Source organism: Phoca vitulina, unplaced genomic scaffold (assembly GCF_004348235.1).
Source record: "Phoca vitulina isolate PV1807 unplaced genomic scaffold, GSC_HSeal_1.0 scaffold43, whole genome shotgun sequence".
Lineage (NCBI taxonomy): Eukaryota > Metazoa > Chordata > Mammalia > Carnivora > Phocidae > Phoca > Phoca vitulina.
In genome coordinates, this window is record NW_022589746.1 from 5884551 (window position 1) to 5909383 (window position 24833).

A 24833-nucleotide genomic window follows, 5' to 3' on the forward strand; every position below is an offset into this window, starting at 1 on the left:
AGGAACAGAACCACATATATAGTATGGTATCATTTGTGTAAAGAAAGAAGGAAAATACCGGCATGTATAAGCATAAAATGGGTATGGAAGTATATATAAGGTACTAATAAAGCTGTTGCCAGCAGGAAGAGATAATGACTAGCAGGAGTGGAAGAGAAGCTCAGTGTATTCCTTTTTATACTTTTGAGTATCATTTATTTAAAAAATTCAGTGAGATATGCCTAGAAAAATATGAGGATTACTGAAAGGGAAAAAGAGACTGTCTAACCAGTGACTTTCAGGCACTTGAATAGACTTCTTTTTTTTTTTTTTTAAAGATTTTATTTATTTATTTGACAGAGACAGTGAGAGAGGGAACACAAGCCAGGGGAGTGGGAGAGGGAGAAGCAGGCTTCCCGCGGAGCAGGGAGCCCGATGTGGGCCTCGATCCCAGAACCCCGGGATCATGACCCGAGCCGAAGGCAGACGCTTAACAACTGAACTACGCAGGCGCCCCTTGAATAGACTTCTTAAGAAAAATATTAGTAAGGTTGAGCCTCAAAATCAACTTGCGAGGGGCGCCAGGGTGGCTCAGTCGCTGCGCATCTGCCTTTGGCTCAGGTCATGATCCCAGGGTCCTGGGATCAAGCCCCACATCAGGCTCCCTGCTCTCCGGGAGGCCTGCTTCTTCCTCTCCCACTCTCCCTGCTTGTGTTCCTGCTCTCACTATCTCTCTCTCTGTCAAATAAATAAAAATTTAAGAAAAAAAAAATCAACTTGTGAAAAAAATGTGAAGACAAGAAAAGCTTTTGGGATTGATCTAGACTAAAAAGTAGTACAAGAAAGGCTACTCCTTGGGTGTAGTAGTATATGTCTTGTAACTTTAAATCCTGAGTATTTTGAAACATAGGAAACATCGAGATACTCATTGCCTTTATTTAATGATTGTTAATATTTTGGCACCTTTGCTTCATCTTTTAAAAATATATTTAATGTAGCATAAGAGAGGACAGAAAAGTAGCAGATTGCAGCAATTTCTTATCCTTTGTCATTTCTATGGAGAATGATTTCCTGTCTTGGCCAAAAAAAAAAAAAATTCTGGTTAAAAGCATGTTGAAGATAAAAAGAGATAGGATAGCATTTGGCCATTTTGAATTAGTCTGCATTCTAGGGGTGCCTGGATGGCTCAGTCAGTTAAGCCTTTGGCTCAGGTCATGATCTCATGGTCCTGGGATTAAGCCCCGTGTCCATAGCAGGCTCCTAGCTCAGCAGGGAGTCTGCTTGTCCCTCTCCCTCTGCCCCCCAACACACGCGTGCGTGTGTTCTCTCTCTCTCAAATAAATAAATACATCTTTGAATTAGTCTGCATTCCAAGAGAAATTACATCTAGAAATTTATGAAAGAACTGGCAAATACAATTGCAAAAATTCCTGTTCATAATCTTCAAAGAGTAACGAACAAGGGGAACTAGAACTTCTAGGAAAGATGTTTTGTGAACATTTAGAAAAGTAGTAATTCTAAGGAGCTAGGAAGAGTTTAGTGAGTCTTGGCTAAATTTACCTTATTTTGTTTGTCTTTTGGATAGTAATTCCCTGGCAAGCCAGGGGAATTTGCAGAGAACAGTGCATTATTTCCTTTCACTTTTCATCATCTTTCCTTTCCTTCCGCCTCATTATTGTTAATAGAACAAATAACAGCTATTCCTTCCAAATATAACTCATACAACTCAGAGGTGTGTAAGTTAAAGAGTAAAGAGATCCCTTCCTTCACCCCATTCCTCTGACTGACAGCATACTCTGGGTCTGACGGTGGGGTTTGATTTTAGGGGAGCATTTCACAAAGCTCATGACATTCTTGCATGTGAACTGGATAATAGGAGGGCTTGTAACTAAAAAAACGTTTTACCCACAATTTGTGTGGGTTCTGTCTTTGGTCAGGGTCATATATATATATGGGTCATACACATATACACACACACATATTTTGTCTTTGATCATAGAAAAATTGGACAGGACAGAACTGGGAGAGATAATTAATGTTGGATTGTTTGATGTTTAATATATATAAATGTAAAGTCCTACATACACACATATGTTATCATGTGTTAAGTCCTACTTCAATAATTAGTTGCACAAGGGGTGTCTGGGTCAGCGTACAACTCTTGATCCCTGGGTCGTGAGTTCAAGCCCCACATTAGGTGTAGAGATTACTTGAAAAAAAAAATAAATTAGTTGTATAGGATAGTATAGGATAGAGAAGACCTGATTTGAAAGTTCTTCATGGGAATTCCTAAGACTTTATAGAGACAAGTGAACAAGTAGATTTTCTCTTAGTGCCATTGTCAGTATTTAACTTTTTTGGTTTTTTTGGGTGGATGATTTGGCCATGGCTTTTGCAAATCTTAAATATATTTATTTACTTTGAATAATTGTCTTAAGAATTTTTCCCAAGGAAATACTTCAAAGGACAAGAATAATTTAAACATGAAGATGTTTTTAGCTGTTTTCTTTGGGATAGTAAACAATGGAAACATATAGCAATAGAGAAATGATTAAGTAACTTGTGGTATCTACAGGTCAACATTAAAGAGATTAATACGATTCTGTGGCTATATGGAAGAATGTTCACACTGTTAATAAAAGAAGTTCTAGAACAGAAATTACATATCTATTTCAATTGTAAGAAAATTCTATTCACGTGTTAATGAAAATTGAAAAAGACATTAAAACTAGTGAAAACTGGGATGCCTCCGTTGTTCAGTCGGTTAAGCGTCTGCCTTCGGCTCAGGTCATGATCCCAGGGTCCTGAGATCAAGTCCCGCATCGGGCTCCCTGCTCTGCAGGGAGTCTGCTTCTCCCTCTGCCTGCCACTCCCCCTGCTTGTGCTCTCTCTCTCTTTCTGACAAATAAATAACTAAAATCTTTTTTTTTAAGATTTTATTTATTTATTTGACAGAGAGAAACACAGTGAGAGAGGGAACACAAGCAGGGGGAGTGGGAGAAGGAGAAGCAGGCTTCCCACAGAGCGGGGAGCCCGATGCGGGGCTCGATCCCAGGACCCTGGGATCATGACCTGAGCTGAAGGCAGACGCTTAACGACTGAGCCACCCAGGCGCCCCAAAACTAAAATCTTTAAAAAAAAAAAAAAAAAAAAACTAGTGAAAATTATTAGCATAATTATAGTTAAATTTAAGCATTTAAATTTTTTTACATTTGAATCTTTATTTTTTTTTAAAGATTTTAGTTATTTATTTGCGAGAGGGAGAGAGAGTACAGACGGAAAGTGAGGGGGAGAAACAGACTCCCCACTGAGCTGAGAGCCTGCCATGGGGCTTGATCCCAGGACCCCGAGATCATGACCTGAGCTGAAGGCAGACGCCTAACCCACTGAGCCACCCAGGTGCCCCTGAATCTTTATTTTTATTATTTATTTTAAAAATTATTTTGAGTATAGTTGATACACAGTAGTACATTAGCTTCAGGTATACAACATAGTGATTCAGTTTCTTTATACATTATGCTATGCTCACCCCAAGTGTAGCTACCATCTGTCACCACAGAAAGCTATTATGATGTCATTGACTATATTTCCTATGCTGTGCCCTCTAGTCCTGTGACTTACTCATTCCATAACTGGAAACTTATATCTTCCATTTTGCCCATCCCCTCCCCCCCACTTCTGGCAAACATCAATTCTCTGTATTTAAGGTCTGATTCGGCTTTTTGTTTGTTTATTATTTGTTGTTTTTTTTTTGTAGATTCCACATATGAGTGAAATTGTATGGTATTGGTTTTTTTCAGTCTGACTTAATTTCACTTAGCTTAATACCTTCTGGATCCATCTATGTTGTTGCAAATGGCATAATTCCATCTTTTTTTTTTTTTTATGACTGCATACATTCGTGTGTGTGTGTGTGTGTGTGTGTGTCTACACACACCTTTCTTCCTTATCCATTCGCCTATCAGTGGGCACCTAGGTTGCTTCTACATCTTGGTTATTGGAATTACTTCGAGGGTGCATATGATGTAAGAAGGATGTTAAGGTTTGAAGCCGATGGCCAGGAAAGAATTCTTGAGACGTCGTTGGTGCAAAACAGGGTTTTATTAAAGCATGGGGACAGGACCCGTGGGCAGAGAGAGCTGCAATGGGGTCATGAGGAGTGGCTGATTATATACTTTCAGGTTGAGAGGGGGTTAGGGAGAGCATAAGTCTAAGGGATTTTGGAAGCAGGGTTTCCAGGACCTTGAGGGGCTAGCTCTTGTTAGGGTACGGTCATTTATTACTGTTTGGAAAAACCTGAGTCATGAGACCCTTCAAATGTATATCGGTGGGTCATATGCTTGGGGGATGATGGCCAACAGGTATCTTGGGGGTAGAGATAAAGGAAGTTTCCAAAAGAATTTTTATATGTTAAAATAGACTTAGAGGATCCTGGGGGTCAGGCTAGGATTGCCTTTTGCCCTTAGCAAAGTATTAACATCGAGGCAGTTGAGTCCCTAGAGGAAGGTCCCTCTGCCTGTTTCAAGGACCTGTTAATGGGTTGTAGGCAGTAAGGAAATTTAATTTTTCTTTTGCCTTTGTTTCCCACATCACATATATCTTTTCAAATTATTAGTGTTTTCATTTTCTTTGGGTAGATGCCCAGCACTGGAATTGCTGAGTCATATAGTAATTCTATTTTTAATTTTTTGAGGAAACTCCATACTGTTTTCCATGTGGCTGCACCAATTTGCATTCCCACCAACAATGCACGAGGGTTCCTCTCTCTCCACATCCTTACTGACACTTGTTATTTCTTGTCTTTTTGATACTAGCCATTCTAACAGGTATAATGTGATATATCTCATTGTAGTTTTGATTTGCATTTCCGTGATGATGAGTGATGTTGAGCATCCTTTCATGTATCTGTTGGCCATCTGTATGTCTTCTTTGGAAAAATATTTACTCAGGTCCGCTGCCCATTTTAATTGGATCATTTGTATTTTTGGTGTTGAGTTGTGTAAGTTCTCTATGTATTTTGGATATTAAGCCCTTATCAGATATATCATTTACAGATATCTTCTCTTATTCAGTAGGTTGCCTTTTGGTTTGTTGACTGTTTCCTTTGCTGTGCAGAAGCTTTTTATTTTGATGTAGTCCCAATAGTTTATTTTTGCATTTGTTTCCCTTGCCTCAGGAGACATACTTAGAAAAATGTTGCTAAGGCCGATGTCCAAGAAATTACTGCCTATGTTTTCTTCTAGGAGTTTTGTGGTTTCAGGACTCAATTTTGGTCTAATCTATTTTGAGTTTATTTTTGTGTATGGTATAAGAAAGTGGTCCAGTTTCATTTTTGCATGTAGCTGTCCAGTTTTCCCAACACCATTTGTGAGGAGACTGTCTTTTTCCCATTGTATACTCCTGTCTCTTTTGTCATAGATTAATTAACCATATAAGCGTGGGTTTATTTCTGGGCTCTTTATTCTGTTCCATTGATCTATATGTCTGTTTTTTGTGCCAGTACCACACTGTTTTCATTATTATAGCTTTGTAATATAACTTGAAATCTGGGATTGTGATACCTCCAGGCTTGTCTTTCTCAAGATTTGTTTGGGTATTTTGAGGTCTTTTGTGGTTCCATACAAATTTTAGTATTGTTTGTTCTAGTTCTGTGAAAAATACAATTGGTATTTTGATAAGGATTTCATTGAATCTTAAACAGTTATTCTTTTTTTTATGTTAATCACCATACATTACATCATTAGTTTTTGATGTAGTGTTCCATGATTCATTGTTTGCGTATAACACCCAGTGCTCCATTCAGTATGTGCCCTCTTTAATACCCATCACCAGGCTAACCCATCCCCCCACCCCCCTCCCCTCTAAAACCCTCAGTTTGTTTCTCAGAGTCCATAGTCTCTCATTGTTCATCTCCCCCACCAATTTCCCCCTCTTCATTTCTCCCTTCCTACTATCTTCTTTTTTTAAACATATAATGTATTATTTGTTTCAGAGGTACAGGTCTGTGATTCAACAGTCTTAACACAATTCACAGCGCTCACCATAGCACATACCCTCCCCAGTGTCTATCACCCAGCCACCCCATCCCTCCCACCTCCACCACTCCAGCAACCCTCAGTTTATTTCCTGAAATTAAGAATTCCTCATATCAGTGAGATCATATGTTACATGTCTTGCTCTGATTGACTTATTTTGCTCAGCATAATACCCTCCAGTTCCATCCACGTCGTTGAAAATGGCAAGATTTCATTCCTTTTGATGATTGCATAATATTCCATTGTGTGTGTGTGTGTGTGTGTGTGTGTGTGTGTGTGTGTGTACCACATCTTCTTTATCCATTCATCTGTTGATGGACCTTGGCTCTTTCCATAGTTTGGCTATTATGGACATTGCTGCTGTAAACATTGGGGTGCACGTACCCCTTCAGATCCCTACATTTGTATCTTTGGGGTAAACACCCAGTAGTGAAATTGCTGGGTCGTAGGGCAGCTCTATTTTCAACTTTTAAACAGTTATTCTTTAATATCAAATCTAGTCAGTGTTCAAATCTTTAATATCCTCATGATTTCTTTTACTTTAAAATTATTTACAGGAGCACCTGGGTGGCTCAGTCGTTAAGCATCTGTCTTCGGCTCAGGTTGTGATCCCAGAGTCCTGGGATCCAGCCTCACATTGGGCTTCCTGCTGGGCGGGAAGCCTGCTTCTCTCTCCCCCACTCTCCCTGCCTGTGTTCCATCTCTCACTGTGTTTGTCTTTCAAATAAATAAATAAAATCTTAAAAAAATAAAAATAAAAATTATTTACAGTTTTAAAAAATTAGGATCTACTTAAAGTCCATATATTGCAATTGGTTGACATATTTCTTAAGTTTCTTTTAATCTGTTTGTTCTCCGGAGCTCCATGTCTTTCTTTTTCTCCTTGCGTTTTATTTGTTGAAGAAACAGACTTGTGTGACAGTAGAGTTCCCCACTGTCTGGATTTTGGCAGACTACACCCTGGGAATGTCATTTGACATGCTCCTCAGTCTTCTGCTTTCCTGTGAAGTAGGAGTTGGATCTAGTTAACATCCTTAAATCGGGGATACTTTTCACTCAGTCTCCCTTTAAGACCTCTTTGTCTTTAATTTTAGGGTTCTACATTTTTATTAGAGTTTAATTTTTTTTTGTAAGCTCTATGCCCAAGGTGGTACTTGAACTCATGACCCCCCAGATCAAGAGATCAAGAGCTGCATGCTCCACCAACTGAGCCAGCCAGGTGCCCCTAGGGTTTAATTTTTAATTTATTTTTCATTATATGTGTTGCTTCCTATATCTCTGGATTTGGGTTTTTCTCCCTTCCTGAAGAGACAACAATGCCCATATTGCCTATTTTCTTTCCCTGTTCTCGATTACTTTTATTCCCTTGTCTTCTATTCTCCTCTCCTTCCAGCCCCTTCAGTAAATGACATAATAGACAAGTTATGTGATATGAGCTAACTGGAGTTAAGCAGCATTTAAAAAAATATATTATCAAAATACAGTTAGAGAGTTAAGTAAAATAAAATTATGAGAATATGGCAGATACATCTATGGGTCCTTCTTTTCACCAAAATATGAAGACTAAATTGATCAGGAGCGTTGACTTCAAGAATATCTCAATGAAGTGAAAAAAACATTTTTTAAAGGACTTTATTAATCTTTATTAATTCTTGTCAATTTTGTAATTTTCTTCCTAGATCTCATATTTTGGATTCTGGCTGCATTATGATGAATGACACTTTGACATCAGATGTCATTGGTCGACGAGTTGCAGTTAATGGAGAACATGCAACAGTGCGTTTTTCTGGTATTGTCCCTCCTGTGGCAGGTAATTTATAATTCTCTGTGTGTCTGGATTTATTTATTTTAGAGTTCTTTCTTTGTAGGCTTCTCTGTAGTGCTTTGTAACAACGATTTTAAAGAAACTAACAACCAATTTGTAGATGCTTCCTATATGCAATTGTTTTGTTTGGGTAACAATATCCTGTGGTATCTATGGTTTTATTTAATTTTAGACTTATTTAATTATTTAGTGTTACTATTTTCTATTAATTCAACCTTAAAATATCTTCTGAGTAAACGTTAAACAACAACTAATAATCTTGAATTCTCATGTCCTAACCTCAAAAACTAAGAAATTTTGGAAATTTCTTTTGTCATTAATCCACATGTATATGTATTTAAAGTAGTTTAAATTGATATACAATTTTGTGATATCTTTTCTCATGTATTGTTTGGTAATATTTATGTTTCTATAGCATCATTTTGTTTACATTGTTTTTTTATTGAGGTATAATTGACATTTAACATTATATTAGTTTTAGGTGTACAAAATAATGATTTGATATTTGTATGTATTGCCTGATGATCACCAAGATAGGTCTAGTTAACATCTATCACCATACATAGTTACAGAGTTTTTTTCTTTTAAATAATGTCATTCTTTTATTTTTGAATTAATTTAGTATTTTATTTTATTTTTTATTTTTTATTTCAGTATAGTTAACATAGTTATATTGGTTTTAAGTGTACAATATAGTGATTCAACAATTCTATACATTACTCAGTGCTTGTCAAGATAAGTGTAGCCTTAAATCTCCTTCACCTGTTTCACCCATCACCCACCCACCTCACCTCTCGTGACCATCAGATTCTTCTCCGGAGTTAAGAGTCTGTTTCTTGGTTTCTCTCTCTCTTTTTTTTCCCCTTTACTTGGTTGTTTTGTTTCTTAACTTCCACATATGGGTGAAATCATACGGTATTTGTCTTTCTCTGACTGACTTATTTTGCTTAGCATTATATTTTCTGGCCCCACCCATGTTGTTGCAAATGGCAAGATTTCATTCTTTTTTATGGCTGAGTAGTATTCCACTGTATATATACACTACCTCTTCTTTATTCATTTATCAATCGATGAACACTTGGGCTGCTTCCATAATTTGCTATTGTAAATAATGCTGCAGTAAACATAGGGATGCATATATCTTTTCAAATTATTGGTTTCATATTCTTTGGATAAATACCCAGTAGTGGAATTACTGGATCATATGGTAATTTTATTTTTAATATTTTGAGGACCCCTCCCATACTGTTTTCCACAGCGGTTGCACCAGTTTGCATTCCCACCAACAGTGCACGAGGGTTCCTTTTTCTCCACATCCTCGCCAATACTCGTTTCTTGTGTTCTTGATTTTAGCCATTCTGACTGGTGTGAGGTGGTATCTCATTGTGGTTTTGTTTTGCATTTCCCTGATGCCGAGTGATGTTGAACATCTTTTCATGTCTGTGTTGGCCATTGGGATGTCTTCTTTGGAGAAATGTCTATTCATGACTCCTGCCCATTTTTTAATTGGATTATTTGGGTTTTTTTGTATGTTGAGTTGTAGAAGTTCTTTATTTGGGATACTAACCCTTTATCAGATATGTCATTTGCAAATATCTTCTCCCATTCCATAGGTTGCCTTTTAGTTTCCTTTGCTCTGCAGAAGCTTTTTTTCTTTTTTTTTTTTTTCAAGATTTTACTTTAAAGTAATCTCTACACCCAACATGGGGCTTGAACTTACAGCCCTGAGATCAAGAGTTGCATGTTCGTGGGATGCCTGGGTGGCTCAGTCAGTTAAGCGTCTGCCTTCAGCTCAGGTCAGGATCCCAGGGTCCTGGGATCGAGTCCTGCATGGGGCTTCTTGCTCAGCAGGCAACCTGTTTCTCCTGCCTGCCGCTCCCCCTGCTTGTGCTCTCTCTCTCTCTGACAAACAAATAAAATCTTTAAAAAAAAAAAGTTGCATGCTCGTATGGAGGTTCCTCAAAAAGTTAAAAATAGAACTACCTCACAGGGGCGCCTGGGTGGCTCAGTTGGTTAAGCGACTGCCTTCGGCTCAGGTCATGATCCTGGAGTCCCGGGATCGAGTCCCGCATCGGGCTCCCTGCTCAGCGGGGAGTCTGCTTCTCCCTCTGACCCTCCCCCCTCTCATGTACACTCTCTCTCATTCTCGCTCTCTCAAATAAATAAATAAATCTTTAAAAAAATAATGTTTTAAAAAAAAAATAGAACTACCTCACAACCCAGCAATTGCACTACTACGTATTTATCCAGAGGATACAAACATAGTGATTCAAAGGGGCACATGCACCCCAATGTTTATAGCTGCAGTGTCCACAATAGCCAAACTATGGAAAGAGCCCAGATTCCATCAACACAGGAATGGATAAAGAAGATGTGGTGTGTGTGTGTGTGTGTGCATGTGTGTATACACACACACACAATGGAATATTACTCAGTCATCAAAAGGAATGAAATCTTGCCATTGGCAGTTATGTGGCTGGAACTAGAGTATATTATGCTAAGCCAAATAAGTCAGAGAAAGATGAATACCATATGATTTCACTCATGTGGAATTTAAGAAATAAAACAGATGAATGTAGGGGAAGGGAAGGAAAAATAAAATAACAGAGAGGGAGGCAAAGCATAAAAGACTCTTAACTATAGGGAACAAACTGAGGGTTGCTGGAGGGGAGGCGGGTGGGGGGATGGGGTAATTGAGTGATGGGCATTAAGGAAGACACTTGATGTAATGGGTGTTATACGCAACTGATGAATCACTAAATTCTACACCTGAAACAAATAATACACTATATGTTAACGAACTTGAATTTAAAAAATAGAGTTGCATGTTCCACTGACTGAGCCAGCCAGGTGCCCCTGTGTTGTAGTTTGAACATAAGTTTCACTTGACCCTGTGGGCAATTCTGAAGATAGGGTGGCCCTTCAGAGATTTTCCTAGTTGAGATGAGGGCTGGGCATTTATACCTATGATGATCTATTACTGGGTTTTTGTATGTGAAAGGGGGTGTGCCAGGCACTTTCTTCAGTTGAGACAGTTCTTGAAAGTAGGCTCATAGGTGAGGGCTAATTGCCAGAAGCTAGTATTCCCAGCAGCTGGTGGGAATAAGTCTCGCTTTCTAAAGGCAGATTGGAGTATTGAGTCACAAATCCAATAATACAGATGGAAGCTATTTCATGGTAATTTAGTGACTATGAAGTGGTACATATTATTTTCACTTATTAAATTGCCTGTGAGTGGGGCACCTGGGTGGCTCAGTCATTAAGCGTCTGCCTTCGGCTCAGGTCATGATCCCAGAATCCTGGGATCAAGCCTCGCGTCAGGCTCCCTGCTCCGCGGGAAGCCTGCTTCTCCCTCTCCCACTGCCCCTGCTTGTGTTCCCTCTCTCACTGTGTCTCTCTCTGTCAAATAAATAAAATCTTTAAAAAAAAATTGCCTGTGAGTTTGATACTTCCTTCATGTATGTATGATCAGGCAAATTTTTCCCCCTAAAATTATAATTCTGTGAAGGAGCTACTGTGTATTTATTAATTATCTCATTGTATGGGGGCATTCTCTATTACTTTACCTCAACTGGTGCTACTTCTGAATTTCTTTTAGAAGTCAACAGGTAGAATTGGTACAAAGATGCAGCGACATTGAACACAGATTTAGTAATTATTCCTGGAGCTGCTTCACTGGGTGTTGTAGGGTTGTTGTGATAACTGAATAAATGAAGGTGTTTAAAGCACTTAGACCAGTTACTGGTGCATAGTGTCAGCTATTTTGTAAATATACATTTTATTTATTTATTTTTTTAAAGATTTTATTTATTTATTTGAGAGAGAATGAGAGAGAGCACAAGAGGGAAGAGGGTCAGAGGGAGAAGCAGCCCCCCCCCCCCCCCCGGCTGAACAGGGAGCCCGATGTGGGACTCGATCCTGAGACTCCAGGATCATGACCCGAGCCGAAGGCAGTCGCTTAACCAACTGAGCCACCCAAGCGCCCTAGATACACATTTTAAAAATTTACTTAAAAAAGAAATAGAGCAGTTCTGATGTTTTGCAAATGGCTTGGGTTGGAAATTTAATTTCCTGAGATAGCATCATATGCAGGTTTTATAATTTTTATTTTTTTAAAGATTTATTTATTTTAGAGAGAGAGTGCGAGCGAGCATGCATATGTGCAGTGGGGAGGGGCAGAGGGAGAAGGAGAGAAAGTAAAGTCTCAAGCAGACTGCCCTGAGCACAGAGCCCGACATGGGGCTTGATTGATCCCACGACCCTGAGACCATGACCTGAGCTGAATGAAACCAAGAGTTGGATGCTTAACTGACTGTGCCACCCAGGTGCTCCCATATGCAGATTTTAAAAAGTGTTTATTTTAAGTAAAGAGGATATGCCATGATGGGCAGAATAATGCCCCTCCCCTTGCAACAAAGATGTCCCCAGGACCTGGGAGCATTATGTTTGGTTACATGGCAAAGGAGAATTAGGGTTGCAGGTGGAATTAAGGTTGCTAATCACCTGACTTTAAGATAGGAATATTATCCAGGTGGGCTGAGTGTAATCCCAAGGATCCTTAGAAGTAGAAGCAGAAGAGGGCAGTGGTGGAGTGCAGTGATGGGAGAAGGTTTCAACTGGCCACTGTGGGCTTTGAAGATGGAAGAGGGTGGTGAAGCCAAAGAGTGTGAGCGGCCTCTAGAAGCTGGAGAAGGCAAGGCAATGAATTTTCCTCTGTAGACTCCAGAAGGGAACACAGCTTTGCAACACCTTGATTTTATTTTTATTTATTATTATTATTTTTTAATATTTTATCTATTTATTTGACAGAGAGAGAGAGAGAGAGCGAGAGCAGGAACACAAGCAGGGGGAGTGGGTGAGGGAGAAGCAGGCTTCCCGCTGAGCAGGGAGCCCGATGCGGGGCTCGATCCCAGGACCCTGGGATCATGACCTGAGTCGAAGGCAGACGCTTAATGACTGAGCCACCCAGGCGCCCCGATTTTATTTTATTTTTTAAAGATTTTATTTATTAGAGAGAGAGAAAGAGCATGCATGAGAGTGGGGTGAGGGGCACAGGGAGAAGCCGACTCCCCGCTGAACAGGGAGCCTGATGCGGAGCTCAATTCCGGGACTCCAGGATTATGACCTGAGCCGAAGGTAGACACTTAACCGACTGAACCACTCAGTTCCCCTGCAACGCCTTGATTTTAGTCCAGTGAGACTGTCCTCAGGCTTCTGACCTCCAAAACTGTAAGATAATAAATTTGTGGGGGTACTTGGGTGGCTCAGTTGGTTAAGTGTCTGCCTTCTGCTCAGGTCATGATCCCAGGGTCCTGGGATCGAGCCCCGATTGTGGGGGTGGGGGAGGGGTGTCCCTGCTCAGCAGGAAGCCTGCTTCTCCCTCTCCCTCTGTCCCTCCCCTCTCCACTCATGTTCTCTCTCGCTTGCTCTGCTAGCTCTCTCTCAAATCTTTAAAAAATAAATTTGTGTAGTTGTATAGCAGCAATAGGAAACATATATCCTAGGTAATTGTGTGAGGTATTCTAAAAGTGTCCCTAGTGATGATAGTCAGACACTAACGTTATAACTGTGTTTGAAGAGTCTGATTAAAATTATTTCATGAATGTGGGAGTGAGGAAGCATTTTTTCTAGATTCGTGTCATGAGTTAAAATGATTAACTGATTTAATTAATGAAATACTATCAGTAAACCTTTTATTAATATACATCTGTATGCTTAAAAATTATATTCATTACTGGATATTCTCATATCCATATACTTGGAGTTGCTGTAGATCAATTGATACATACATTGTATTTTTAGTTCCTCTCTGGTGATTGTCTTCATGGTTCTTTGTCCTTAGTTATTGTTTGTAATATGTTTCATGGTAACTGAAATCTGGTATTGTTTACCTATATAGAGTGACTAAATTAAATGGCCCTATAGTATTTTAGGTTCCATTTATCCTGTAGTAACAATGTTAATTAATTTATTTTTTTTTAAAGATTTTATTTATTTGACAGAGAGAGACACAGCGAGAGAGGGAACACAAGCAGGGGGAGTGGGGGAGGGAGAAGCAGACTTCCTGCTGAGCAGGGAGCCCGATGCGGGGCTCGATCTCAGGACCCTGGGATCATGACCTGAACTGAAGGCAGACGCTTAACGACTGAGCCACCCAGGCGCCCCAACAATGTTAATTTAAAATAAAATAGTTGAAACATATTTCTTCTAAGTTCTTATGGAGGTATTTTGTATTCTACACTCAGTTTATTGATCCTAAATAGCAATTGAAATGCATTGGCACCTATTGAAACAGAGATGGGCAATCCCAATTTATCAAGGAACAGTTGACTTAGCAAAATCAGAAGTCTCCTTTTGATTGTTTTAGTATTTTTTTCCATTCCTCACATCTTCTTACCAATTACCAGTCTCCCAGATTCCAGCTTCTAACCTGGAACTCTCCAAGAGTCTGACTTTACCATGCACGTCTCTGAGGCTCATCACAAGAATACTATTAATTTTTTTCTTGTGTTTTAGAAGATTATTATAATTTTCCATGATGAAAGAAGCAGATTTTTTTTTTAGGTCTTGGATTATGTTTTTAATATACTTATATAACAAGATTTTCTTATAGTTTCATTTAGTAATAGCGCTAATTAATCTTCTGGGCCATTCTTGAAGCCTTGCTGCTGTGTTTCCTTTTTTTTTTTTTAAGTGTCTTAAAATACATGAGCATGATAAAATATAGTGCCTAAGGGCTTATAAGATGAAAAGCAGAATTGTCCATCTGTGGGTGTTTTTTCACTGATTGGTTGTAGGTGTTTTCTTGGTTAAGCCTATTTAAAATAATTGAGGTCACATGTACCTTTTCAGTTATGAGATGTTTTCTTCTAAGATTATCTTTGATAATTTTTACCCTTCCATTTTACCTGCTTTCTCTGTCTGGCGCTCCTATTGGTCGGATATAGAATTTCCTAGATTGATCTTCCACATTCATTTTTTTCTTCCTTGTAATTTGTTGAAAAAATTGTGTTTCTCTTTTAAAATTTCCCATGTTCTGGATTATTCTGATTATATCCACATGATGTCATTAACATATATTTCTGTCTCTACATTTCCTACAAATTGGTAATTAAATATAGGGTTTATCAGATTCAGGTTTGAAAGCTCTTTTTTCTTACAAATACTCTAGGTAATATGTTCTTCAGTCAGGAGGTACATAATGTCTGGTTGTATGTCTTTTTGTGATGGTAGCAGCTCTTGATGAACATTGTTTTTGTGTTTTTTTTTTAAAGATTTTATTTATTTATTTGACAGAGAGAGACAGCGAGCGAGGGAACACAAGCAGGGGGAGTGGGAGAGGGAGAAGCAGGCTTCCCGCGGAGCAGGGAGCCCAACGCAGGACTCGATCCCAGGACCCTGGGATCATGACCTGAGCCGAAGGCAGATGCTTAACAACTGAGCCACCCAGGCGCCCTGATGAACATTGTTTATATCAATTATTTGGGGTTGTCAAATGGTGAAATTCTAATCATTTTCTTTCTTTTATCATTCTTCTGATGGACAACTTACATCGTGGAAAATTTCCCTGTGTTAATTACTTGCTTTCCAAATAATTGGGTGATTGAAAGACAGGATAAATGTTTTTTTCCCCCTTTTATTTCTTCATAAAAATGAATTGATTGACTTAGAAAACCAATGAATTTTTTAAAGTCATGGGTTTAAACATATTTGATCTGTTTTAGTCCATTGCTGTTATCCTTATTGATGCTCAGACTGTCCCATATTTGGCCAGAAGGAACCCCTTCAGATTGCCTCCTGAGTACTTTGGATGTGACCCAATGGTTTTTGAGTTTCCTTACTGAGATAAGGAAGCTATCATATGTGAAGGGCTCACTGTACACGTTCTTTGCCCTGCATCACAATCAGCTATTTCTCTTGAGTTCTGCTTTCTGTTTTTGTTTTTTTTTTTAAGTGGCAGATAGCATTTGGAGGCCCCAGTCTGACATCTGGGGGTACTCCTTGCTTTGGGTCAGTTGTTTCTAGGCCATTTTTAGTCGACAGCTACATTTGTTATATACATAATTCCTAGAAGTAGAATAGGTTTAAGGAGGATATGTGTATTTTTTTAGTACTTACTATAAAAGTTTCAAACATACAGCCGAGAATAGTATAAGGAACACCTGTATATACTTGTTATGTCAGTTTAACATTGCTAACACTTTGCCTTATTTGCTTCATTTTTAAAAATTTTTTTGACTGGGCGCCTGGGTGGCTCAGTCGTTAAGCGTCTGCCTTCGGCTCAGGTCATGATCCCAGGGTCCTGGGATCGAGCCCCACATCGGGCTCCCTGCTCAGCAGGAAGCCTGCTTCTCCCTCTCCCACTCCCCCTGCTTGTGTTCCTGCTCTCGCTATCTCTCTGTCAAATAAATAAATAAAATCTTAAAAAAAAATTTTTTTTATTTATAAAGATTTTATTTATACATTTAATAGAGAGCACGAGAGAGCACAAGCAGGGGGAGTGGCAGAGGGAGAGGGAGAAGCAGACTCCCCGCTGAGCAGGGAGCCCAATGTGGGTCTTGATCCCAAGACCCTGGGATCATGACCTAAGTTGAAGGCAGACACTTAACCAACTGAATCACCCAGACACCCTGCCTAAGCATTTTAAATAAAGTGATATGCATAGTGGCATTTCGTCTTTGAATACTTCACCATGCATCTCCAAAAAGTAAATACACTTTCTTACAAAACACATTTTAAACTCAAATTTTGATTCATATTGTGTTATTGGTGAATAGAGTTCTTTTATGGTAAATAGAGTTTATGTAAGCCACTAAATAAACAAGATTATTGAAAAACTTTAGTCCTAAGGTAGAGTGTGTCCGTTCTTTAAAATGGGTGATCATAGGGGCACCTGGGTGGCTCAGTCAGCGCGTGCACTGCAGGGGGAATGGCAGGCAGAGGGAGAGGGTGAAGCAGGCTTCCCACTGAACAGGGATCCTGATGTGAGGCTCGATCCCAAGACCCGGGTTAATGACTTGAGCTGAAGGCAGACGCTTAACCAACTGAGCTATGCAGGTGCCCCTTTTGGATTAATTTTAGATAGGAGTTTCTTATTCCCTCATATAAAGAAAATCTGTATCTAATCTTTACTGTTGTTCTACTCTTTTTTTTCCTAAGAGGAAAGTTGTTTATTTAACATTTTAAGGCTTTTATAGCATTTATTTGCCTACTTTAGGTTTTTGACATTGAGTTGAGTTATATTGCCCTAGGGTTTTTTGTTTGTTTGTTTTTTAAGTAATCTCTGTGCCCAACATAGGGCCTGAACTCACGAACCTGAGATCAAGAGTCACATGCTCTTCTGACAGAGCCAGCCAGATGCCCCTAAGGTATTTTTGTTTAAATAACATATATTTTTTAAATGATTTTATTTGTTCATTTGACAGCATGAGCACAGGCAGGGGGAGCAGCAGAGGGAGAGGGAGAAGCAGGCTCCCCGCTGAGCAGGGAGCCCGATGTGGGGGCCTGATCCCAGGACCCTGGGATCATGACCTGAGCTGAAGGCAGATGCTTAACCGACTGAGCCACCCAGGAGCCCCTAAATAACATTTACTGATTGTACTTTATTAGTGTTGTTTTGTTGCTATTGTTATTCCAAGTTTTTAATGGTTTTTTTCCCACAGCTTTTATTGAACTAATACTACTTTGAGAATCAGAGTCACTACAAATTACTTGGTAGCAAATCTCTACATGAAGTATGTGTAACAGTGCTCTTCTTTTTTTTTTTTAAGATTTTATTTATTTTATTTATTTATTTGACAGCTAGAGAGGGAACACAAGCAGGGGTAGTGGGAGAGGGAGAAGCAGGCTCCCCGCTGAGCAGGGAGCCTGACATGGGGCTCAATCCCAGGACCCTGGGACCATGATCTGAGCTGAAGGCAGCCACTTAACCGACTGAGCCACCCAGGTGCCCCTACAGTGCTCTTCTTTGAGAAATTTTCAAGTGAATCATGCTTTTGTCCTCCTACCAGAGCAAATAGAAAGGCATATGTGTATTTAAATGTGGTGATGACAGGATATGTTTTCATGTTCTGGGAGTTGATGGAAGAAATGGCTAAAGTTATGACTTGTTGTCTAGAACATTTAAACATTATGTTAAAACCAAAGTTGTCTTTGACAGACGCATACTGTTCAGATGAAAAAATTGTAACTAGCGTCATTGAAATAGGTAATGCATTTAATTATTTCTGGATACTTTTTATAGCTTATTTATTACTGGGATGTAGCCCTGCTTCAAATTGGTAGCAGGTTTTATTATAGGAGTAATAGGCATTTGGTAATTTGTAACTTCAAGTGTTTAGGCCCCTGGTCATCTCTTTTATATTTATAGATGCAAAATATTTGTTACTCAAGTGTGTACTTGTTTGAGGCTTTGGACAGATGCGGGGTTGCTTCCTGAGAGAGAATTCTTGCTCCCGAAAGTTAGTGGTATTTCTTTTTTCTTTCTTTTCTTTTCTTTTTAAGATTTTATTTATTTGGGGCGCCTGGGTGGCTCAGTCGCCAAGCATCTGCCTTCGGCTCAGGTCATGATCCCAGGGTCCTGAGATCGAGCCCCGCATCGGGCTCCCTGCTCTGCGGGAAGCCTGCTTCTCCCTCTCCCACACCCCCTGCTCGTGTTCCCTCTCTGGCTGTCTTTCTCTCTGTCAAATAAATAAAACCTTTAAAAAAAAAAAAAAAGATTTTATTTATTTGACAGACACAGCGAGAGAGGGAACACGAGCAGGGGGAGTGGGAGAGGGAGAAGCAGGCTTCCCGCAGAGCAGGGAGCCCAGTGCAGGGCTCGATCCCAGGACTCTGGGATCATGACCTGAGCCGAAGGCAGATGCTTGGCGACTGAGCCACCCAGGCGCCCCTCAAAATATTTTCTAATTTACATTGTGCTTTTTTTAAAAATTAAAACTGAAATTTTTATTTATTTATTTTTTTTTAAGATTTTATTTTTTTCGAGAGAAAGCACAAGCAGGGGGAGAGGCAGAGGGAGAAGCAGAAGCAGACTCCCCGCTGAGCTGGAAACCCGACATGGGGCTCTATCCCAAGACCCCGAGACCATGACCCGAGCCAAAGGCCGATGCTTAACCATCTGAGCCCCCAGGCACACCTGTGCTTTTTTTTTTTTTTTTAAGATTTATGTATTTATTAGAGAGTGAGAGAGAGCCCACACGCGTGTGGGGGTGTGGAGGGGCAGAGGGAAAGGGAGAGAGAATCTCTAGCAGACTCCCTGCTGGGTGTAGGAGCCTGACGTGGGGCTTGATCCCGGGACCCTGAGATCATGACCTGAGTGGAAATCAAGATAGGACACTCAACCAGCTGTGCCACCCAGGCGCCCCTGTGCTTTCTTTTTTGATGCAAGGTAATTTAGAATTATACGGCTTAGTTTCTACACATAGGAGGATTTTCTAATAAACCTTTCGTTATTGACTTCCAGCTGAATTCCACTGTGTACAGAGAAGCTACTCTGTGATTTCAATCTTTTATATTTTTATTGTAAAATGCACAGAATATAAACATCACATTTTTTACATTAAGTGTGTAGTTCCGTGGCATTGGGTACATTCATATTGTTGTGTAGCCATCACCACCATCCACCTCCAGAACATTTTTTTATCTTCTCAACCTGAAATTTCATACTCATTAAACAGTACGGGGTGGCTCAGTTGGTTAAGCGACTGCCTTCGGCTCAGGTCATGATCCTGGAGTCCCAGGATCGAGTCCCGCATCAGGCTCCCTGCTTGGCGGGGAGTCTGCTTCTCCCTCTGACCCTCCTCCCTCTCATGCTCTCTGTCTCTCATTCTCTCTCTCTCAAATAAATAAATAAAATCTTTAAAAAACAAACAAACAAACAAAAAAAACAGTACTTTCTCATGCTCCTCTCTCACTAGTCCCTAGCGACCACCATTCTACTTTCTGTCTCTTGGGAATTTGACTATGGTATTTGTCTTTTTTTTTTTAAGATTTTATTTTTTAACTTAGAGTATGTGCATGTGAGCGGGGAGGAGGAGCAGAGGGGGAAGGAGAGGAAAAGAATCTCAAGCAGACTCTGCGCTGAGTGTGTAGACCAATGCAGGGCTCAATCTCACAACCCTAAGATCATGACCTGAGCCAAGATCAAGTGTGGGACGCTTAACCGACTGAGCCACCCAGGCGCCCCTATGGAATTTATCTTTTACTACTGGTGTATCTCACTGAGCATAATGTCCTCAAAGTTCATCCATGCTGCTGCATGTCAAAACTTCCTTCCTTGTAAAGGCTGAATATGGGGCGCCTGGGTGGCTCAGTTGGTTAAGCGACTGCCTTCGGCTCAGGTCATGATCCTGGAGTCCCTGGATCGAGTCCCGCATCGGGCTTCCCTGCTCGGCAGGGGGTCTGCTTCTCTCTCTGACCCTCCTCTCTCTCATGCTCTCTCTCTCTCAATAAACAAATAAAAATCTTAAAAAAAAAAAAAAAAAAATAAAGGCTGAATAATACTCCATTGTATACATGTATCACATCACAAAGAATAAAATACTTAGGAATTAACCAGGGAAGTGAAAGACCTATACAATGAAACCTGTAAAACGTTGCTGAAGGAAATGAAACACAAATAAATGGAAAGACATCCCATGTTCATGGATTGAAAGAGTTAACTATTATTAAAATGTCAGTACCACCCAAAGCAATCTGAAATTTTGTTTGATCCCTATACAAATCCCAGTGACGGTGTCTGCTGACTCCCTTAATCAGAACGTTTAGTCCTTTTTTCACTTATTTGTTGATAATTTGGGTTTATATCTACCATCTTACTATTTGCTTTCTATTTGTCTTGCCTCTGCTTTTTTTTCCCTTTTTCCCCCTCCTTTTCCTCCCTTTTATTGGATTATTTTTTAAACTTTATTTTTCCTCTCTATTAATCATACTTTTTTTATTAAGTAATTATCATGGAGGTCAAAACATGCATCTGTGACCTACAAAAGTCTAATTAGTAATTTTACTTCTTCCTGGACTCATGCAAAGACCTTAGAATACTTGAATACTAATTCTGCTTACCCACTTCCTAACTCCTATGTTGGATATTTTAATCTTTGTGTGTATAAAGCACCAAGAACTGATAATAGTTTATATCGGTTTTATTAATTTAGATGTAGCCATACATTTACCCTTTTCTTGCCTTTTCTTCCCCTCTGTATCCTCAGGTTTTCACCTGGGATAATGTTCTTTATCCTTGAAGATCACCCCTATAATTTTTCTTTGCTGAAATTGTCTTTGTTTTTTTAATTTTTGAAATTGTGGTTACATGCATATAAAACATAAAATTTGCCATTTTGACCATTTTTTATTAAAATCTTTTAATTGTAAAATATAACAAAATTTACCATTTTAACCTTTGTTGAATAGGCTTTATTTTTTAGAGTAGTTTTAAGTTCACAGCAAAATTGAAGAGCAGGTAGATTTCCTCCTGCCCCCACCCATGCATAGCCTCCCCCTTTACCAGGGTCCCCTACCAGAGTGTATATTTGTTGCAATTGACAAACCTGTATTGATACATCATTATCACTCAAAGCCCATCTAAGTTCACTCTCGGTGTTGTATATTCTGTTGGTTTGGGAAAATTTATGATGACATGTATCATACAGAGTAGGTTCACTGCCTTAGAAATTCTCTGTGCCCCACCTATTCATCTCTTCCTTCCCCCTAACTATTTTTAAAATGTTAACATACTTAATTGTGGTAAAATATACATAACATAAAATTTACCATTTTAACCTTTTGTTTTTTTCCATCTTAACCATTTTTAAGTGTATAGGTAAATAGTGACTAGTCTAGGTATCTCATATAAATAGAACCATACAGCATTTGTCTTTTCAGGATGGCTTAAACAAAATGTCTTCAAGGTTCATCCATGTAGCATGTGTGAGAACTTCATTCCTTTTTATGGCTGAATATTCCATTGTATGTATATCACGTTTTTTATCTGTCCATCTGTTGATGGATATTTGGGTTAGTTCTACCTATTGGCTATTGTGGGTAATGCTGCAATGAACATTGGCATACAAATGTCTGAGTCTTCTTTAATGCCTGTGGTTATATGCCTGTAAGTAGAATTGATGAGTTGTATGGTAATTCTACATTTAGCTTTTTCAGGAACCACCAAAATGTTTTCCACAGTGGCAACACCATTTTATGTTTCCGCCAGCAGTGTATGAGGGTTCCAGTTTTTCCATATCCTTACTAGTGCTTGTTACTTTCCATTATTTTGGTTATAGCCATACTATTAAGTGTGAAATGGTATCTCATTGTGGTTTTGGTTTGGATTTCTGTAATTATTAATGATCATCTTTTCGTGTGTTTATTGGCCATTTGTATATCTTTGGAGAAGTGTCTGTCCAAGTCCTTTGTCCATTTTTCAGTTGGGTTGTCTTTTTTTTTCTTTTTTAGGTTTTTATTTTAATTTCTGTTAACATACGGTGTTGTATTAGTTTCCAGTGTACAGTATAGTAATTCACAATTCCATACATCACCCAGTGCTCATCATGACAAGTGCGCTCCTTAATCCTCTTCAGCTATTTCACCCACCCCCCACCCACCTCTCCTCTGGTAACCATCAGTTTGTTGTCTATAATTAAGAGTCTGTTTCTTGATTTGTCTCTCTTTTTTCCCCTTTGCTTGTTTTGTTTCTTAAATTCCACATATGAGTGAAATGTGGTATTTGTCTTTCTCTGACTTATTTTGCTTAGCGTTATATTCTCTGGCTTCATCCATGCCATTGCAAATAGTAAGATTTTGTTCTCTTTTATGGCTGAGTAATATTCCATTGTCTATATGTACCACATCTTCTTTATCCATTCATTCCTGTGTGGATACTTGGGCTGCTTCTGTATCTTGGCTATTGTAAAAAATGCTGCTATAAACAATAAGGATACATGTATCCCTTTGGATGTATCCCTTTGAATTGTGTTTTTCAGTTCCAGAGGGTTTTTTTAATTTTTTTTTTTATTAAAGATTTTTTTTTTTTATTTATTTGTTTAACACAGAGAGAGAGAGCACAAGTAGGCAGAGCAGCAGACAGACGGAGAGGGAGAAGCAGGCTCTCCGCCGAGCAGGGAGCCCAATACGGGGCTTGATCCTAGGACCCTGGGATCATGACCTGAGCCGAAGGCAGCCACTTAACGACTGAGCCACCCAGGCGCCCCTCAGTTCCAGAGTTTTTATTTAGGGTTTGAAAAAATACATTTTTAAAATTTTCTGCTGAAATTCCAAGCTCATCTTTTATTTTCCTGAAAATATTAAAGTTAAAACTCCATTATGCAGATGCCTGATGAATCTGTTTATGTTGGCTGTTGTTTTCCTTGGTTCTCAGTCACAGAGTCTTTGTCTTTCTCTATGCTTGGATATATTTGTTAGAGTGCCAGATGTGATGATGAAAAATGATAATTTGAGCTTTTTAATAGTGTTCTCTTCCTCCAGAGAGGACTGAAATTTATTCTGGCAGATAGCTAGGGTCAGTAGCAATCCTAGATCACTTTAAACTTATCTGAGAATGAGATTACTTGAAGTTGGCCTTTAATCCCTACAATGGTTAGTTTATTTAGCACTGGTTCCTCCTTACTCTTAGAAAGAAGACATTTTGAGCCCAGTACAAATCCTAGAGTTTCTCAGCAGCTTTCACCTTCCTTGGGGGACTGTGATTTTCAGTATTGATTTCTTAGCCCCTGGCATCTGTCCAAAGCTCTGTTCAGCTTTTTAGCTTCTTACATTAGAATTATCAGATGCCTCAGGAGAAAAGATTGCTCTAAATGCTTATTCAACTCTTTCTGTTTCCCTCTTCTCCCACATGTTGGCCTTGTAATTCCTCACTGCCTTAGTAGCTCTCTGGGATGTACACATATTTTTAAAATTGTAGTAAATATGCATAACTTAATTGACCATTTTAACCATTTTTCAGTGTAGAGTTCAGTGGTATTAAGCACATTAACATTATTGTGCAGCGTTTACCACCGTGTATCTGGAGCTCTCCATTTTACGAAACTGGAACTCTGTACCTATTAAATAGTAACTCCCCATTCTCTTCTCCCCTCAGCCCCTGACAACCCCCATTTTACTTTCTGTCTCTATGAATTTGACTGCTCTAGGTGTCTGATATATGTGGAATCCTATCTTGTCTTTTTTGTGTTTGGCTTATGTCATTTTAGCATAATATCTTCAAAGTTCGACCATGCTGTAGCATGTCTCAGAATTTCATTCCTTTTAAAGGCTGGATACACCACATTTTGTTTGTCCATGCATCATTAATGGACACTTGGGTTGCTTCCACCTTTTGGCTGTTGTGTATAATGCTGCTATAAACATAAATATGCAGGTATCTGAGTCCCTGCTTTCAGTTCTTTTAGGTATATGCCCAGAAGTAGAATAGCTAGATCATTTGGAAATTCTGTGTTTAGCTTTTTGAGGAATTATCTAATTCTACTGTTTTCCATAGTGGCTGCAGCATTTTATGTTCCCATCAGCAGTGCACAAGGGTTCTAATTTTTCCACATCCTCACCAGCACTTGTTATTTTGTTTTCTTTTGTTTTGTGACTTTTGCCATCATAATTGATGTGAAATGATTTTCAAAAATAGTTTATCTAGCTTTTCTAGTTTTCATCAGGAGGGTTGATCCAGAAGTGAACCTCTCTGGCTTTCCTTTGCGCCTAGCACGGTGCTGAATATAGAGTGGAAGGGAGGAGGAAAGGTAAAGAAAATGCTCTGGAAACTGAGGTGGTATAGAAATATAAGGTATGAGTCATAGCAAAATGTGATGGGTAAGGCTGGCCTTCTGGAATTAGAATGACCTGGGTTTGAAGTTGTGTGACTTTGAGCAAGTTATTTTACCTATGGTGAATAAAAGATACTGTTTATATATAGATTTTTATTTTATGAAAAGCAGATTAGTAGACTAGGACTCCAAAAACTTGCATTTTAGTACAGGAATTGGTAAAAA

At 39.2% G+C, this 24833-nt stretch overlaps 1 protein-coding gene across 7 annotated transcripts in view; it reads left to right on the forward strand.

Moving 5' to 3' along the window:
* The window catches only part of TBCE (tubulin folding cofactor E), a 93153-nt gene that overhangs the window by 25708 nt on the left and 42612 nt on the right, over positions 1 to 24833 (forward strand). For all 7 annotated transcript variants that reach the window (XM_032430225.1, XM_032430228.1, XM_032430224.1 and 4 more), the window contains exon 2: positions 7694 to 7824. In XM_032430225.1, the coding sequence (XP_032286116.1) occupies positions 7694 to 7824 (131 nt within the window). The remainder of the gene's footprint in view (positions 1 to 7693; positions 7825 to 24833) is intronic.